The sequence below is a fragment of the Mustela nivalis genome (genome assembly GCF_964662115.1).
Source record: "Mustela nivalis genome assembly, chromosome: 6".
Taxonomy (NCBI): domain Eukaryota; kingdom Metazoa; phylum Chordata; class Mammalia; order Carnivora; family Mustelidae; genus Mustela; species Mustela nivalis.
Window position 1 is genome coordinate 112,925,979 of NC_139025.1, and position 18,702 is coordinate 112,944,680.

Genomic DNA, 18,702 nt, shown 5'->3' on the forward strand with positions numbered 1-18,702 from the left:
CAAGTCATTGCAAATGGCAAGATTTCATTCTTTTTGATGGCTTAGTAATATTCCATCATATATAGAGAGATAGATAGATATAGATATATAGATATAGATACGCACACACACATAAAATATTCCATATATATAGATATAGATAGATATATACCACATCTTTATCCATTCATCTGTTGATTGATATCTGCGCCCTTTCTATAATTTGGCTATTGTGGACATTGCTGCTATGAACATTGGGGTGCATGTGTCCCTTTGAATCACTATGTTTGTTTCCTTTGGGTAAATACCTAGTAGTGCAATAGCTGAGTCATAGGGTAGCCCTATTTTTAGCTTTTTGAGGAACCTGCATACTGTTTTTCCAGAGTGGCTATACAAGGACAGGGTAAAGAGGGTTCAAGGGCTTCCTAGATTTATAGCCAGGGATCAAATCTTAAATATATTCATCTGTTCAAAATTTTTTAGTCTCTTTTGTCCCAGGCTCTGTTCTAGGTGCTCAGGACACAAAACTGAAAAACTCTCCCAGTGTTCGGGGAGATTATATTCCAGTAGGAGGAGACAAAGGATCAACTTGATAAGTAAAATACTACAAATGTTGGAGGGTGATACATGCTAAGACGAAAAATGAGGCAGAGAAGGGGGTTGGGGAGTGTCAAGGTGGAAGGGATGTAGCTCTGGAGATGATGGCTCAGGAAGGTCATCCCTGACATGATGACATTTGAGTAAAGACCTGAAGGAGATTAGGGAGTAAGCCTACAGATATGTGGGGGAACAGCATTCTTTGCAAAGAGAACATCGAGTGCAGAAGTTCTGAGGTGTAAGCATGCTTGGTGTATTCAAGTGGCACCAAGGAGGCAGGTGTAACTTCAGCAAAGTGAATGAAGGAGAAATGAGTTCAGGCCAGTGAGGCAACAGGAACTCAGTACGAGAGGGCCCAAAAGGACCCATATGAGGACTATACTGTAAGTTTTTCTATCCTAAAGTCCATTTTAATCCATGTCATAGTCTAGAATTGCTATACTACTCTTTCAGGGTATAGGTAAGCTTTGTTACATTACACAGCTATAAAATCCCACCCCACACTCCTGAAAGGATAAATAAAAAATTGGAACAGTGATAATACCTATGTGGGAGAACTGGGGAGCTAGAGAGCAAGAGAAGAGAGAAAGCCTTTTCTATCTTTCCAATCTTGTAATTTATGTATTATCTGGTTAAAAAAAAAGAAAAGAAATTGTCCTCACCTTTCTAGGGTCAACCTGTCTGAGTAAAGAATTTTCTCTTCAGAAGAACGTTGCAGAATGGGAAATGATGGCATTGATGAGCTCGCCAGATGGATATGATCACCTATTGAAAAGGATATACAAATTACTTGATTAAGGAAAAAAAAAAAGAAAACCTTTAAAATCTTGAAACTAAAGTCACCTTATATTTGGAGAACTTTGGCACCTACAAATATCTTTTCTGGAAACTACAATTTCCATACCTCTCTACACTTAAAATTAATTCCTACATTTGAGTTTCTTTCCTCCTCAACCCTAAAACTACATGTTCTGTATATACCAAACAATTTTTCCCTTGCCCTATAGATTGGTTGAAAGTACAGAACTACTCTAGTACTATCTTTACCCCGTTATAAGGCTGACTCCTAATACTGAAGTTTAAATTTCTTAAAGCTGAGATGATAGTCCCTTATTACCAGATACATTTGGGCCAGCACTATGACAGCCCTGCCGGATTCTGGACTTTGAAGGTGTCTGAATGGAAGAATCTCCAAATGCTGATAAGGAGCTCATGGTAGTTTTCATTTCCAGCCCACATAGTTCTGTCACGTTTGTTGTGGATGAGATGCATGATGATTTATTACGAGGCGAAGGGCTTATTACTCTTCCATCTCCTTCAAAATATCAAAAAGTTTATCACAAAGCTACACAATACATGACTTTCCTACTGGAAATACAGAGAAAGTAGTTTTGGATAGCAGATGTATCACTTTTTTTTTTTGTATGTTCAGCCACTATTAGTAGAAAATATTGTAGAGACCAATGGATATGGCCAAATATTGTTCATTTTTAGTTAATTAGGCTCTACAGGGTCTATGACACTCCTATGAGGTTTATAGGCTGTTGGTCCTATAATCCTGACTACCATTAAGTAGCTTTCAATCTAACTGGCAAACACATATGAAATTAATAGACTATACAAAACAATGTACACAAAATACAGAATAAAAAATAGTATCTATTATATATTCCCACATAAATGTGACAGTTATTTTCCAGTTAAGAAAACGGGTTTGGGGTGCCTGGGTGGCTCAGTGGGTTAAGCCTCTGCTTTCGGCTCAGGTCATGATCTCAGAGTCCTGGGATCAAGGCCCACATTGGGCTCTCTGCTCGGCAGGGAGCCTGCTTCCCCCTCTCTCTCTGTCTGCCCCTCTGCCTACTTGTGATCTCTCTCTGTCAAATAAATAAATAAAATCTTAAAAAAAAAAAGAAGAAGAAGAAGAAGACGGGTTTATAGGAAGGTAGATATTAAAGTATATTCTACGGACCCAGAAGAATGTAGAATTGTCAAGAAGAGATGCTACCAAGTTCCAGAAATGAGATAATATTTGAATAATGGGTCAAAGGGATCACTTTGAACGTCAGAGGAAATCTACTATATTTTCTTCTATAAAGAGAAAATTTCCTGAAAGAAGCAACTGATATTGACAGGAGCAATAAGCAGTAAAACAGAAACTGTGGTTACCACAGAGCTCTTCTGCTTAAACAGACCAATAGGTGAAAAGAAAAAACCAAATCTAGGAAGCTAACATACTCTTTGGGAGACCATGAGACAATATGATGAAAACTTAACATCAAGTTTCATATAGATACTACTAAAAAGCTGTCAAGCAACAATATTTGCTAGCTTCTATGGGTCTACAAAGCATAAAGTATCTATTGAAATATCACACACCTAGCTTCTTGCACAAAATAACCAGTGCTCATATTCCACTTTTCTAAGTATCATGAAACATCATGATAACTAACAATGATGTTCTCAAGTAGATCACTCAGAACTGGCCTCATGTTCACCAATGAACTGCTGTTGTGACAGGATTCAGTGCCTAGCAGGATACCAAAGCAACCACGATTCAGTAAACCAATTTGGAAATTAAAATTCAGACAGTTAAAAAAAAAAACAAACAGAAACAAACAAAAATTAGTCTAAGGATTAATTGAGTAAGGTATAATTGTCCACCTAAAGATGATACAGGTAAAACTCCAACCAATGGACAACGTTGATTTCTGTTTTTAGCATCAGAGTCAGGTTTTTAAATTATTTTGTTAAGGCTTCAAGCCAATCCTCAATTTAAGAGGCAGACTGAAACTTTCAAAGACTTGGGGTATACAGGAAATAATCAAAGTGAAGATTCATTTATGCTCAAGGCAAATTTTATCCTTGCACTTTTCAGTTCCTATTATGCACAGAAGTCATAATCCCTATCCCCTCGAGGAGCTCACTATCACGATCAGTGTGATATATATCTCTCAAGATACAGCAACGAATGACAACAATTAGGAAGAAACACCTTAAAACCCACAAACAAGATCCTTTAAATGACTGGAAACGAGTGATCAATGACTGACACATCCACATACTTATGCAGATATATGCACATATATTTATATATTTGTATATCAAACAAATATGGATTTGTATATCAAACACCTACATATATTTGTGGGATGTTTCACCCTACATATAAACCACATTACAATGTGGCAGAATTTTAATTGGAACATTTCCTTTATTTCATATGTCACTATTTAATTTACTGGATATGAAGCCCCTGTTTTCCCCACAAATTTGTGAGCTCTTTGGGAGATAGACCTCATTTTACATTCTTTATATTCTTGCCTGAATCCAAGGAATCAATAAACTAATTGATTTTACAATTTACTAAAAGTTAAGTGGAAATCTATTTCGCATATGCTATTTCTGTTAAAAAAAAAAAAAAAGAAAGAAAGAAAATCAAAGTCTTGTATTTTGGTATAAAAATGCAGATTGGGGGCACCTGGGGGGCTTAGTTGGTTAAGTGCCCAACTCTTGGTTTCGGCTCAGGTCATGATCTCAGGGTCATGGTCTCAGGGTCGTGAGATGGAACCACATATCAAGCTCTGTACTCAGTGCAGAGTCTGCTTGAGGTTCTCTCTCCCTCTTCACACCCCCTGCATTATCTCATGCTCTTTTTCTCAAATAAATAAATAAATCTTTAAAAAAAAATGCTGACCATTCTTTCAATAACGGTCTATATTCAAAAAGAACCTTCATTGCACTGCATACTACATATACAGATGAACAGATGGGTAAATGGATGGGTAAGTGGATAGATGGAAAGATGGGTGGATGGATGATACAGTGCATGGTCCTGTATGACTGGCCACTCAGCCTTACCTTTGAGATACTGATTCTAGGTTTTCCACTGATCTATCATGATTTTAAGAATGAAGCCCTGAATCTTCCTCTCTATATACACATTTTGGAATTCTTTTTTTTTTTTTTTTTTTTAAAGATTTTATTTATTTATTTGACAGAGAGAGAAATCACAAGTAGGCGGAGAGTCAGGCAGAGAGAGAGAGAGAAGCAGGCTCCCGCCGAGCAAAGAGCCCGATGCGGGGCTCGATCCCAGGACACTGAGATCATGACCTGAGCCGAAGGCAGCGGCTTAATCCACTGAGCCACGCAGGCGCCCCACATTTTGGAATTCTTAATTAAGGGAGCTAATAAGTTAAATTCTGGTTAACTGAGATTTTATTGTATCCTTGGAATATCTGGCACTTATAAAATCCCAAGAATACAGGGATGAACTCTTAACAATAATCTAAAAAGCCCCAAAAAATATACATACCAAGTTTTAAATTTACCAGTCTAACTAAAATATTCAGCTTCTTTCCTTTAAACGGAGAGTACCATTGATTAATTTATGCTGATGGGCTATTAAGCTTAATTAATTTTGGAAAAATTGAGAAAAAAGGGAAATGGGAGAAATTATGATTAGATATCAGAATGCAGTTTATTAGAGAAAAATTCCCAAACCTTCTTGATAAATGCTACTTAAAATTTTGCCAAAGTTTTATGTCTTTGCAGGCAGAATGGTAAGTACATAAGTAGAAAAAAACAGCTATATGCCACATGGGTCTCCTTTGCATGAAATTGCCTGGAACTATGGAGGATGCACATTTGGAAAGAACAGGATATAAATGAATAGCCTGTCACAGAGAACAATTTTGAATGAAATCCTTCAATGAAAAAAAAGTTTTATTTTTCCCTAAAGAATTTTGTATTTCATGAGTCATTACTTATGTATGAAACTTTATTTATCTCTTAGGTTCACAATTCAGTGCTCTACTCTATTTCCTCAGAGCAAATCTCTAGTAATACCTTATCATTTAAATAAATTTACCTGGCCAGTCATCCAGAAATCTGTATGACAAACTCTTCTTCTAACTTGAGAATAGGTTGGGAAAAGTATGTAAGTTTGACTCAGGACTTAGAAAACACATATAAGATATTATTATATAAAAATGTTAAGGAAATTTGTAATGCAAACATAAAGAATCTTGCTTGAGAATTCTCAATTTCACAGTTATAACTCTGCTCCTAATACAATATCTAGCACATAGCATATACTCAATAAATATGTAGTGAACTGAACCGAAGAGAGCAAGACAGATGCTCCCCGTAGTGTGGAACTGCAGTTACATTGATGCCATGTCTAGCAGTTGGCCAAGACTAGATTGTAGGATATAAGAAAGAGAAAAGTCAGGGGTGCCTAGGTGGCTCAGAGGGTTAAGCCTCTGCCTTCTGCTCAGGTCATGATCCCAGAGTCCTGGGATCGAGCCCCGCATCGGGCTCTCTGTTCAGCGGGGAGCCTGCTTCCTCCTCTCTCTCTGCCTGCCTCTCTGCCTGCTTGTCATCTCTCTCTGTCAAATAAATAAATAAAATCTTTAAAAAAATAAAATAAAATAAAATAAAATCTTTAAAAAAGAAAAAGAAAAAGTCATCTCAAATTAGACAGGCCTAAGAGGAAAGTCCAAAAGTAACAAAAACAAAAAAAGAAAACTAATCCAACATTCAAGATGACCATACGTTCGTGCAGTAATGAGATGAACAATCTGGGCCTGCCTATACAGATCAACCCCCTCATAAAACTCCTAGGAGGTGCAGATGGTACAGTATATAAGGATTCTGTAGTGCTTAACATTAGCCCATTACAGATGGCTAGCAGTTGTTAACAGCCAACTAACCATTCAAATGTCTAAAGGAAATTTCTCCTTGAACTGAAAAACTCATTTCAGAAATATAACCAGATCATATAAGGCACTGTTTTTCAAAGGGTGGTCCACAAACCACATCTCTCAGAATCCCTTGAGACATTAAAAATGCACATTTCCGGGGCACCTGGGTGGCTCAGTGGATTAAGCCGCTGCCTTCGGCTCAGGTCATGATCTCAGTGTCCTGGGATCGAGCCCCGCATCGGGCTCTTTGCTCAGCAGGGAGCCTGCTTCTCTCTCTCTCTCTGCCTGACTCTCCGCCTACTTGTGATTTCTCTCTCTGTCAAATAAATAAATAAAATCTTTAAAAAATAAATAAATAAATAAATAAAAATTAAAAAATGCACATTTCCATGGACATTGGGAAGGGTATGTGCAATGGTGAGTGCTATGAAATGTGTAATCCTGACAATTCACAGACCTGTACCCCTGGGGCAAAAAATACATTTATATTAATAAAAATAATTAATTAAAAAAATAAAATGCACACTTCCAAATCCCACTTGAGACCTACAAAATCAGAATGGGGAAGAGGAAGAAAGGAAGGGGAGTACTAAGAACCTGCCTTTCTAATAAAATCTCAGGTGATGGCACACTAAAGTGTAAGGCATTTGATATAAAATATCTATAATTATATACGTTAGTAAGGGAGATTTTCTTTTCTACTCCTGACTTTTCACTCTTTCCACTGTTCCCTTATTTCCTAGCCATATGTGTTCCCATACTCTTACCCTCATTAGGTAGGCATTTTTCCTAGTTCTAAAACAGTATTTGGAAGATTCCTTCCCATTCTGTTGTGCATAATCCAGCCTCGAACTACAGTACAACTGCTTTTTCTATTGGAAATAATCTACCATGTTGTATATATAAAATCAATTCTGATCCAAATAAATACCAAACCAATTTGATCAGTGAACCATTGGTTAATGAACCATTTCATTTTTAATTCAGGTCTATTTGGATTTAGGTAGTCAAGATTATTAAGCAATATTACTCAAATAAGATAAGACATATCTGATCTCTACTTGCTGACAATACCTTGTCTACTTGAGTAGTTTCTTTCAAGATCATGTTGTAAGAGTCGACCAGAGAATGATGGCGTTTCTTTATTTAGCTTGAATTCAACCTAAAAGACATATTTGGGGGAAAATTTAACAGTAAGTCATGAAGATAATTATAAAATTATGTACAATACTGACACAAGACACAACACAGATGAACCTTGAAAACATGCTGAGTGAAAGAAGAGAGACATAAAATGGCACATGGCATAGGATTCCATCTATGAAAAACTGATAATAAAAAAATCTAAAGAGACAGAAAATAGATTTGTGGTTTTCAAAGGGGGTGGAAAGGGGGAATGGGGAGTGATTGTTTAATCGGTACAGGGACTCCCTTTTGAGTGACAAAAGTTCTGGAACTACACACTGCTGATGGCTGCACAACCTTGTAAATGTATTTAATATCACAGATTTGTACAACTTAAAATGGCTAAAATGGAAATTTTTATGTTAAGAGTTTTTAGTGCACACACAAACACACACACACAGTCAATTTCATGGGGTCAGATGAAACTATGCTATAAACCACTTGCAATTCCTCCATACGCTCACCACAAATACAATGATTAAAAGAACCATTTTCTAGAAAAAAAAAGCAAAAATCATATAACAAAAAGTAAATTCTGTTAAAAAATATCAGTTTTTATCATCAGAATTCCTTTTAAGAATCCAAGTGTAATAAAACTGTATATCTAAACCTTCTAAAAAGGGTATTCTCTAAATTGATTTTAAATTATTTGATAGGACTGAGGGAAAAAAAAAACAACCTCGTGATTAGCCACCAAAAAACCCTAAATATGTATCATAAAAGAGTTATATGCTTCTGATTCATCCATAATAAACATTATAACAGCATTTGTTCTATAACTTTATGAATTATATGAGCTGAAGGTATTTTCTCAGAACATATGTCCACTCTAGAGAAAGTAAATGGTTTGAAAAGAATCTGGACAAGGCACATAGTTCTTAGAAATACATTAGAATGATAAAAAGGGATTTTTCCAGCAAAATCAATTAGCAAAACTTTGGCAAGGATCCATTATGTCCAATTATAATAAAGAATATTTTCAATTAATCTAGCTAATTGCTATTTATTCAAGATGATCAAATGGTCTATTTTTCAAGGGTTTATTTTCACATTTAATGTAATCAACTACTGCCTCCTCGATTAACGGTGTCCTTCCGTCAACCCTCTTCATGCCCCTCCTTACCCTCCTCATGCTGTTGTTTGTAAACTCTGTCCTTCACTTTAGAGTTCCCCCAGTGACATCTACTGAACAATCTTTTAGGGAAAAAACTGAATTGTGATGGTTGGAGCTATCCAACTTGGGCAAAGGAGGAAAAATTGTTTTGTGTCTTGAGACAGTTCTGTGAGAGGTAGATGAGTAGGTCTGAGTGCTGAGGTGAGATAGGAGGGAAAGAAAAACATGTATCTCAAAAATCAGATCTAAAGCTAGAAATAATGGAAAGGCCAGCGGATATTGTATGCAAATCTGGGAAAAAAGAATCTTGTGTTAACATCTTAACTTCTAAATAGTATTAAGCCCAATATAGTTTCACTGCTAATCTATTATGTTCTCGCCTGATTATAAATGGAATCTGTAGATATATCCCCCATATTATTACATTTTATCCATTATAAGATGCCATCAGTAGCAAGACATACTATCATTTTACTCACTACTAAGAAAGAAAAAAACTTTCCTAATTCGATTATGATGTGCCATCAATTTTAAGAAGAGTCCTGACTTAAGAAATGTTTAAATATAAAAAACAAAACAAAACAAAACCCACCTCTTGTAATCGGTGAAGTAAGAATCAGTTTTTTAAAGAGGTTTTTTTACTTTAGGTGGGCAGAGAATAAAAATTATTTTAGCTCTACTCTTTAAATCATGCTGTTATTTGTGTAGGTTATAAAATAATTTATCTTCGATTTAAATATAAATCTGCTTAAATCTTACTTTGCTTTTTTCAGGAAGCGACGATGTTTGAATAACCAGATGAAGCCCACAATTCACCTGCAACGTAAAAAATTATAGCATAAAATACGCTCTTAATTTAAATACACACATATTTCTCCCCAAACTGGTACAGATAACAAACACTTAGTATGAAACAGAATGCTTGCTTTTCGTTTGTGGTAAATGATCATGTTCTGACGATCTGCTGAAAACAATAAAATCGCGACTAAGAATTAAAAGGTTTCCCTGTGATTTATTTCCCAAGATGTCTGCAGCGATGTAACCCTCCACCTTATAACCTGAGGTATCTGACACTTGCCATTTCAAGTCTACGTAAATATCTCAATAGGACAGGTGAAGGAGGTGGAGTGCCTATCAATAATACATTTTTTTCCCCCCCTTAAATAAGAGAAGGGGTGGGAAACCGACTGGTTAAAAGAATTGAAATGAGTCTTAGCCTTTCACAGCAGACCAGCTCCACCTTCTGGAAGCCAAGAAGCTGGACAAGACTTTGACTACCCATCACACAATATTAAATACCCTCCAAGTGCCTTGGTCCAGTCCACGAATCTCAAGCCTCGGTCAGACAATAGCTTGAGTGGATTCAGCGATCCTGGTCCCAATAATACAGCCCATCACCTAGGACAAAGACGCCAGTCAGAAAGAACGATACGAATGGGGGAGAAGGGAAGGCACGAGACCCAACCTACGTTATTCGCAGCCCGGCCAGAAACAGAGCGGTACTTCCCGGGAATCATGGCAGGAGACAGTCCAGGATCTGTTAGATCTGCCTTGGAAGCGACGATACAGCGGAGACTCAGACACCGAAAGGGGTCATCTCCCAGGCAACCCGCTCAGGGGTTACCATGGAGACGACCATTTCCGGTCTGGTCCTCTCCCAAATCGGGGGGCCCACCCGGTCGGTAGAGCCTCCGCTGATGTTTGCTGGGGTCCGGTGCGTCCGCACTTCCTCGTCCTGCTTTCCTGGCCTCGTGCAAACGGAGCGGGAGTGTGGGGAGGAGGACACGGGGAAGAGGCCGGCCGCCTCGGTAGCTGTGACAACCACCACTTCCGGTCCGTCCCTCTTTACGGCCCACCTCAGTTCGGCCCGCGCGAAATTTGGATCCCGCTGCCGGTGGCGTCCTGCTCTCCGGGGAGGACCGCCGCGGGCGGACGGAGGCCGATATCCGAGCACCGCGTACTCCCCTGTGGGGCCCCAGCTCGGGACTTCCGGTGGCCGGAGGTAGGGGCACGCACGAGGCGCCGCGCCGCGCGGCCTGGCGCAGCGGGACCGGCGTCTCCCCGGCTGGGAGCGCGCGGGCGTGCGGAGGCTGAGGCCGCGGCGATGCCGGCGCGCTGCGTGGCCGCCCACTGCGGCAACACCACCAAGTCCGGGAAGTCGCTGTTCCGCTTCCCCAAGGACCGGGCGGTGCGGCTGCTGTGGGACCGCTTCGTGCGGGGCCGCCGCGCCGACTGGTACGGGGGCAATGACCGCTCTGTCATCTGCTCCGACCACTTCGCTCCGGCCTGTTTTGACGTCTCTTCGGTTATCCAGAAGAACCTGCGCTTCTCCCAGCGCCTGAGGCTCGTAGCGGGCGCCGTGCCCACCCTGCACCGGGTGTCCGCCCCGGCACCTAAGGGGAAAGAAGAGGGAGAACACGCGGGCGGCCCCGAAAAGGGAGGAGAGCCCCAGGCAGGCAGGCAGGCAGAGACCGCCCCGCGGCCAGCCTCCTGTACGCTCCTCCGGGCCAGGAAGAGGGCTGCGCCTTCACAGGTAAAGGGACGTCAGAAGTCCACCGAGGGTCGCGGAAGGACCCCCAGACTGTGGCTCGGCTGTGCCACTAGTGTCACCTGGGGAAGGTCATCTCCCCTCGAAGGGTTCCGTTTTCCCATCCGTAAAATTAGGAGGGTGCTGTAGCGGGGATCGCCAGGTCCTGTTTGACATGAACGCTGGGGAGTTACATAGTTTGCTTCTGCCTCATCCTCCCTCCCTCGGACTCCCACAAACGCACACTCTCATCCTTTAGATTATAGAGTCGCCTTCACGGTCCGCTGCAGACTTTTTAAATAAAAAGGGTCCCATTTGCGCAAATCTCAAGGAAAAGGATGCTTGTAACTGTTCTTGCTCGACATTAACCTGAGCTTTAGGAAATGATTTTAACTGCCAATATGGTGAGGGAAGGGGGGGGGTGTGGAGCCACGGATGAAAATGGGGTTTGCCGATATATCTCTTCGCACCCCTCAACTTCCTCTTGACTCGCTCCCTGTAAGTTAAAACATCCTAGTGAGCTTCATGTTCGCACCTTGCCCTCTTCTGCTGCCTGACTAGTCCTCATAAGCACCGACTAGACTTGTTTTGCATCCGGGCACCAGATCTTCTTCCCACTTCCCATCTTAATGAAGACTGCCCAGCCTTCTTTGAGATAATCAAGCATCATCCCTATCACCATCCCAGAGATTAAATTACGACTTTTGGTTGGATCTAAAAGGTATCCATTTCGAGAAATGGGAAGAGTTCACCAAGTGATCGTCAGCTGATCCGTAACTGACATTTTGGCTTTGACTAAGCGCTCTTTAGCCCAGACTCAAACTTTATACACAAGGATGTCAATCCAGGAGATTAAGAATTTCCTCACAGGCCTGTAATAGTTGCTCTAGATCCAATTGCCAGACCAAAACATTTTCTGAAATACCAGCCTGCTTCCTACATTGGAATGCATGCTTAAGACACTTTTAAGGTATCCTGGTATTACTAGGATTAAGAGCAAAATTACTAACACATCCTACATGTCCTTGCACGCTATTTGCCTACCATACTAGTCCTATCCAAGGCCACTGTCCCTTGTTGCGCCATATACACCAGTCATGTTGATCTTTTCCATTTTTGAACATGCTATGTTCCTTCCTACCAACAAGCCTTCACTCATTTGTTTCATGTAATGCCCTGGAATTATGCTCCTCCCATTCCCCATTATCATCAATTAAGTCTTTTTACTTCAAAAATCAATTCAAACATCCTTCCCCTTTGGTCCCTTAATTATGTATTTTCATTCTTCATATAGTTCATATGCTTTGGTATCATACATCAATAACACATCACAGTTTTCATGAAATAATTGTGTCATTTGCTTAATGTCTGTCTTCACATTAGAATGTAAGCTCCGTGAGAGCAGGGGTCCTATCTGACATTTTCATTATTGTATTGGCAGTACCTAGACAATATTTCGCAAATTTTAGGAATTCAATAAATATTTGTGGAGTGATTATGAGACTCTAAGAACACTTTTTTGTACTATAATGGAATTTTCAGTTCTCAGCCAGCTGCCCTTCTCACCAGGCTGTGTACCAGTCAAGACATCTGCCCCTTCCTTTAATTATCTGTCCACTATCACACTCATCCAACCTTTACCTAAGCACATATATAATACACAAATTCAAATATGTAGTAAAAGGAGCATTGAACATGCCATGCACACCCTTTTACCTTTTTACTTCCTCATAATTATACCAACCTATCAAAACTCGGGAGAAGAAAAGCCAGCCTAGTGAAACAAAGATTTTATAACAAAGGCTAACCTTGAGGAGATCCAGAGTACATACCAAACCTACTTTGCTATTAGAATATTATATATATTAATATATCTAGCCAACATTTCTAACAATCCATATTAATGCAATTAATATACTTGCTGTTTATTAGGAAACTAAGTAATAGTTACTTTAGAAATATATAAGGTTAAAAAGAGTTTAGAGTTGATAGCAATATATTTTTAGCCAGGTCTGGATTGAGTAGCCCTAGAAACAATGCTAAGAAAGTACTTGTGCGACCTCTGGCTCCTTTCCCCACTCACTATTTTTCCAATTCCAGGAGCAACTGACTAAAAATCTAATTTCCAGGCATTGTATAACATTTACAGAGGGCTATTATAGATACTGTTCTGGATAGTTGGGTTTTATGTGGATAAATGTAACTGAATATTCCCTATCTGCAGGGAGCTTGAGAAAAGATTAGGGACCATCTCCCAGAAGAAAGGGGGCTCTGAGGAGTACTATGTACTATCTGATATCTTACTTCATGAGGCTGTGATTATTTTCCTTCTTATTTTTTATCCAGCTGTATTTTTTAAATTGTCTAATTGAAATGTAAAAATATGCAGGGAAGTGGACAAATATTGTCATTAAATTAACACAGACTGAACAAGTGTAGCCACTAGACAGCTCAAAGAAATCGAACACTGCTAGCAACCCAGGGACCCCTGTATCACCTGAGCTGAAGCCTTCACTCCTTGGAGAAAACAAGTTTGCTTTTTTTTTTTGTAAGCCTCATAAAATAGAACCATTATATAGGCATTTCTTGCCTCTGGCTTCTTTGTTCAACAATATATTTGTGAGATTCATCCATATAGTTTCATATATATCGGAAATTTGTTTTAATTATTATATAGTGCTCCATTGTATGAAAATGCCAAAAAATGTCTCTATTCTACTCTATTTGGACATCTAGGTTGTTACCACTTGGGGGCGATTATAAGTAATGCTGCTATATGCATTTTTGAACATGTCTTTTTCATACGTGCACACATTTCTCATGGTATATACCTACAGTTGCTGGGACATGGTATTATGCTAAACTTCAATAAATAATTCCAAGCGTTTTTTTTTTTAAAGATTTTATTTATTTATTTGACAGAGAGAAATCACAAGTAGTTGGAGAGACAGGCAGAGAGAGAGAGAGGGAAGCAGGCTCCCCGCTGAGCAGAGAGCCCGATGCGGGACTCCATCCCAGGACCCTGAGATCATGACCTGAGCCGAAGGCAGCGGCTCAACCCACTGAGCCATCCAGGTGCCCCCAAGTGGTTTTTTAAAATAGTCATACCAGTTCACACTTTTCTAGCAGCCTGTGAGAGTGTACATTGTTCCTTATTCTTGCCTACACTTGATTTGTCAGACTTCCACATTTGAGTCCTTTTGCAAGGTGTGTAGTGGTGGTTTACTTTGCATTTCCCATTTTGTAAATGAAATTAGTAAGGGAACACCTTTTCAGATGTTAATTGAACATGTGGATAGCCTCTTTGGTGATATGCCCATTTTCTATTGGGTTATCTTACTTTTATTGATTTCGGATTCTTAATAAATTCTGGCTTCTTTGTCAATTGAATATGTTTCAAATATCTTCTCCCACTGTGCCTTTGCCTCTTCCTTCTTAACAGTGTCTTTTGATGTACTGAAATTCTTAATTTTAATGCCAACCAACTTACCAACATTTTTCTATATGTTTAATGCTTAAAACACGCTTATACTGCCTTCTATAAATTTAATTGCTTTTAATTTTTACATTCAGATCTACAGCCCATTCAGAATTGACTTTTGTTTATGATGTGAGATAGGGTTTAAGTTTCATTTTTTCCCACATATCCAATTGACTCAGCCTCTTCTATTGAAAAGACTAGCATATCCTCATCCTATAGCATCAACTTTGTCATTAGTTAAGTTTCTATGTACACATTACGTCTGTTTCCACATTTTTAAATTCTGCCCATTTATCAATTTGCATATTTTTGCAACAGTATGATAGTACCTTAATTATTGTAGCTTATATTAAGAATCAACATTTAATTAATCAATTTCTCTTACCTTCTTCATCTTCATAGATGTCTTAGGCTATTTGGGGCTCCTTAAACTTCCATATATATCTTAGAATTGGTTTGTCAATTTCCACAAATTATTTACTGGGATTTGATTGGGGCTACATGGAATTTATAAGTGAATATGGGGAGAAAGACATATTGACAATAACAGTTCTTCCAATCCATGAATGTAGTGTATCCCTACATTTACCTGGGTTCTTATGTTCCTCTTAAAAATATTTTATGGCATTCTATGTAAAGGTTTTGAACATCTTTTATTAAATTTATTCCTATTTGATTTTGCTATTATAAACAGTATTTAAAATTTTATTTTTATGTATTTATGTAGATAAATTGATCTTTGTTGACCTTGAATCCAGAAACCTTGTAAAAACCTATTTATTCCAATAATTTATAGATATTTTCCAACTTTCTACATGTCTATAACATGTCAGCAAATAGTTTTTGATGTTTGTGCTTTTATTTTCTATTCCTGCTATGCTAACTAGAAACTCAGTACAATGTTGGGAACCAAAAAGGTGATGAGGAATCCTTTTTCTCATTCTTATTTCCAGAGGGAAAGCCTTTAAGTTTACCATTTTATATGATTTTTGCTACAGTTTTTTTTTTGCAGTTTTTTTACTCCTGTTTATTCCTCGTTTTTGCTACAGATGTAAATCATAAATGATGTTAAATTAGATCAAGTGCTTTTTCTGAATCTATTCATGATCATATATTTTGTCCGTTATTCTGTTATTGTGGTAAATTATATTACCTGGTTTTGAAATACAGAACCAAACTTGCATGGCTGAAATAAACACATTTTGGCCAAGGTGTATTACTCTTTTAAATATTGCTTAATTTGATTTGCTAATACTTGGGATTTTTACATATGTGTTCATGGGCAAACTCAGTCTGTAATTTTTCTTTCTTGAAATGCCTTTCTCAGGGGTGCCTGGGTGGCTCAGCATCTGCCTTCAGCTCAGGTCATGATCCTAGGATCCTGGGATTGAGTCCCACATTGGACTTCTTGCTGGGCAGGGAGCCTGCTTCTCCCTCTGCCTGCCTCTGTCTGTCTGACAAATAAATAAAGAAAATCTTAAAAGAAAAAAAAATGTCTTTCTCAGATTTGGTATCAAGATTATGCTGACTAATGTGGAGTTATTTCCTCATATCATTCTCTGGAAATGATTCTAAAAATTGGCATATAGTCATTAATAAATTTGATATTAATATTTGGTAGAGTTTGCTGATAAAGATACCAGGTCCGTACCTAGTCCTGGAGTTTTCCCTGTGGGAAGATTTTTTTTTAAGATTTATTTATTTATTTTAGAGCGTGTGCACACAAGCAGTAGGCGCAGAGAGAATTTCAAGCAGACTCCGTGCTAAGAACAGAGCCCACTGCATGGCTTGATCTCATGACCTTGAGATCACGACCTGATAGGAAACCAAGAGTTGGATGCTCAACCACCTGGACCATCCAGGTGTCCCTTGTGGGAAGATTTTTAATGATGGATTCATTTTATTTTTACAGTTATAGGGCTATTCAGTTTTTTGTTTCTGTACTTTGATAAATTACACTTTTCTAAAAATTTGTCAAAGTTTTCAAATATATTGACCCAAAGTTATAATAATTTTTTACCTTTTAAAATGCTATATGATCTGTATGTATTCTATATGATTTTTGCTTTTTCATTCAGTTTTTTATCTGCTTCATCAGGTGTTTATCAATTTTTATTAATCTTTTCAAGGAATAAACGGACTTCTTGGTCTTCTTTCTAGGTTTGGTTTTTCTTTTTTCCATTATTTTCTGTCATTTTTCCTTCCCGGTACTTATTTTTTTCAACTTTGATTTTTTAGTTGCTAGGTTAGATTTATATAGTACTGAGCTAAATGATTAACACATATTTGCTTCTATTTTTCCATTAAGCAAGCCTGTTAAAAAAGTGAAAACTTCACTTAAAGTTATCTGTACATATTAAGATGTGGTATTTCATGCGAAGAATATCAGAATAACGAACTTGCTTGCTTATGTGAAGACAAAACACGAATTTCCAAATACTTCATATTTTATCCCGCTGCTTAAATTTTTAAGAAAATTTTCCAGTAGTGTGGCATCTGGGTGGTTCAATGGATAAAGTGTCTGCCTTTGGTTCAGGTCATGATCCCAGGGTCCTGGGATCAAGGCCTCTGTGTGGCTCCCTGCTCAAGGGGAGCCTGCTTCTCCCTTCTCCTCCCCACTCTTACTCTCTGTGGCTATCTCTGTCTCTCTCTGTCAAATAAATAAACATCTTAAATTTTTTTCCAGTATTTTAAAAATTATTTTTGTAAGACTTAGGGGTTTTTTTTTTAAGAAGTTTTAGGTTCACAGCAAAACTGAGGGGACTATAGAGACACATGCGCAGTCACCTCCAATATCAACATCCCCACCAGAGTTGGTACATTCGTTAGAACTGATGAACCTACATTGACCCATCACTATTACCCAAGTGCCATAGTTTACGTTATAGCTCACTCTTTTTTTTTTAGATTTTATTTATTTATTTGACAGACAGAGATCACAAGTAGGCAGAGAAGCAGGCAGAGAGAGAGGGAGAAAGCAGGATCCCTGCTGAGCAGAGAGCCCGATGTGGGACTCAATCCCAGGACCCTGAGTTTGACCTGAGCCGAAGGCAGAGACTTTAACCCACTGAGTCACCCAGGCGGCCCTATAGCTCACTCTTGATTCCTCTACTTTTTGAATTTTTTAAAAAACTTTTATTTACTGTTCTTGTAACTTCTTGAAAGTTTAAATTGGATCATGGGTTTCCAGGGCTTTCATATTAATAGCCAAAGAGGCATTTGAGTTTCACATGCTTATTTCCCAATTGTAGAATTCCCTATAGTGGTTTTAATATAGGAAAAACTGACTTCTGAAATGAGGATATGTTAGAAATATTTTGTGGAATAAATGTTTTGTGTGATGTTAATGATTCTACTCTAAATTAATTAAGCCTAATTAGTTTTTCTATAGTCTTTTGTGCACTTAAGACTATAAATTCCCTTGTAAGCATGGCATTGAGTCCCATAAGTTTTTTGATATGGAATATGATTCTTTAGCTTAAAGTATCCTTTTATTTTCATCCTAAATTTCTCTCTTATCTTTTCATGGGTAATTTAGAAGTGGGTTTTTAAATTTCCAAACATACAGGCATTTTGTAGTTCTATTTTTGTTATCGATTTCCAGGTCAGTTACATTGTGGCCAGACAGCTTACAGCATATGAATTTAATCATTTGAATTTATTGAAACTTGTATTAGGCAAAACATAGATCAGTTTTTATAATGTTCCATGTGCGCTTGAGGTGAATGCATGTTCTGCAGTTGAGTATGTGTTCCACATATGTCTATTAATTGTGCTTACAGGTTCTCTATCCTTATTGAATTTTTGTCTACTTACTGTATTAATTACTGGGAGAGGCATGTTAAAAATCTTCCACTGTGATTTTGAATTTATGTATTCGATCTTCTAATTCTAACAGTTTTTGTGTTATGTAGTGCTAATATAGCAACATCAGCTTTCTTTAGGTTAGCGTTGGCATAGGACATCTTTTTACATCCTTTTATTTGCGATCTTTCTGAATCCTTCAGAATTTTGGCATTACTCTCCTCCGATTGCCCCTTTCAAGAGAATGTATCTTTTTCCTCTGGCTGCTTCTAATATTTTTTTGTTTTCCAGTTTTACTGTAAAGTGCATAGGC

The 18,702-nt window shown here is 38.3% G+C and overlaps 2 protein-coding genes across 4 annotated transcripts in view; one reads left to right on the forward strand and one right to left on the reverse strand.

Moving 5' to 3' along the window:
• LRRC49 (leucine rich repeat containing 49) overlaps positions 1-10,167 on the reverse strand; it is a 160,380-nt gene extending 150,213 nt beyond the window's left edge. Inside the window, exons 1-5 of one of the 3 annotated variants that reach the window (XM_082733856.1) lie at positions 10,047-10,167; positions 9,337-9,393; positions 7,353-7,440; positions 1,694-1,891; positions 1,239-1,341 (exon numbers count right to left, since the gene is read on the reverse strand). In XM_082733856.1, coding sequence (XP_082589982.1) covers positions 1,239-1,341; positions 1,694-1,891; positions 7,353-7,440; positions 9,337-9,393; positions 10,047-10,094 — 494 coding nt within the window. In that variant the 5' untranslated portion in view covers positions 10,095-10,167. Of the gene's footprint in view, positions 1-1,238; positions 1,342-1,693; positions 1,892-7,352; positions 7,441-9,336; positions 9,394-9,876; positions 9,972-10,046 lie in introns of those variants that run through there. The other 2 variants (XM_082733858.1, XM_082733857.1) reach the window with 2 other exon arrangements.
• A 35-nt stretch (positions 10,168-10,202) lies between these two features.
• THAP10 (THAP domain containing 10) overlaps positions 10,203-18,702 on the forward strand; it is a gene marked incomplete at its 5' end in the record, with an annotated part of 12,671 nt that continues 4,171 nt past the window's right edge. Inside the window, 2 exons of the mRNA XM_082733860.1 lie at positions 10,203-10,343; positions 10,451-11,110. Coding sequence (XP_082589986.1) covers positions 10,203-10,343; positions 10,451-11,110 — 801 coding nt within the window. The remainder of the gene's footprint in view (positions 10,344-10,450; positions 11,111-18,702) is intronic.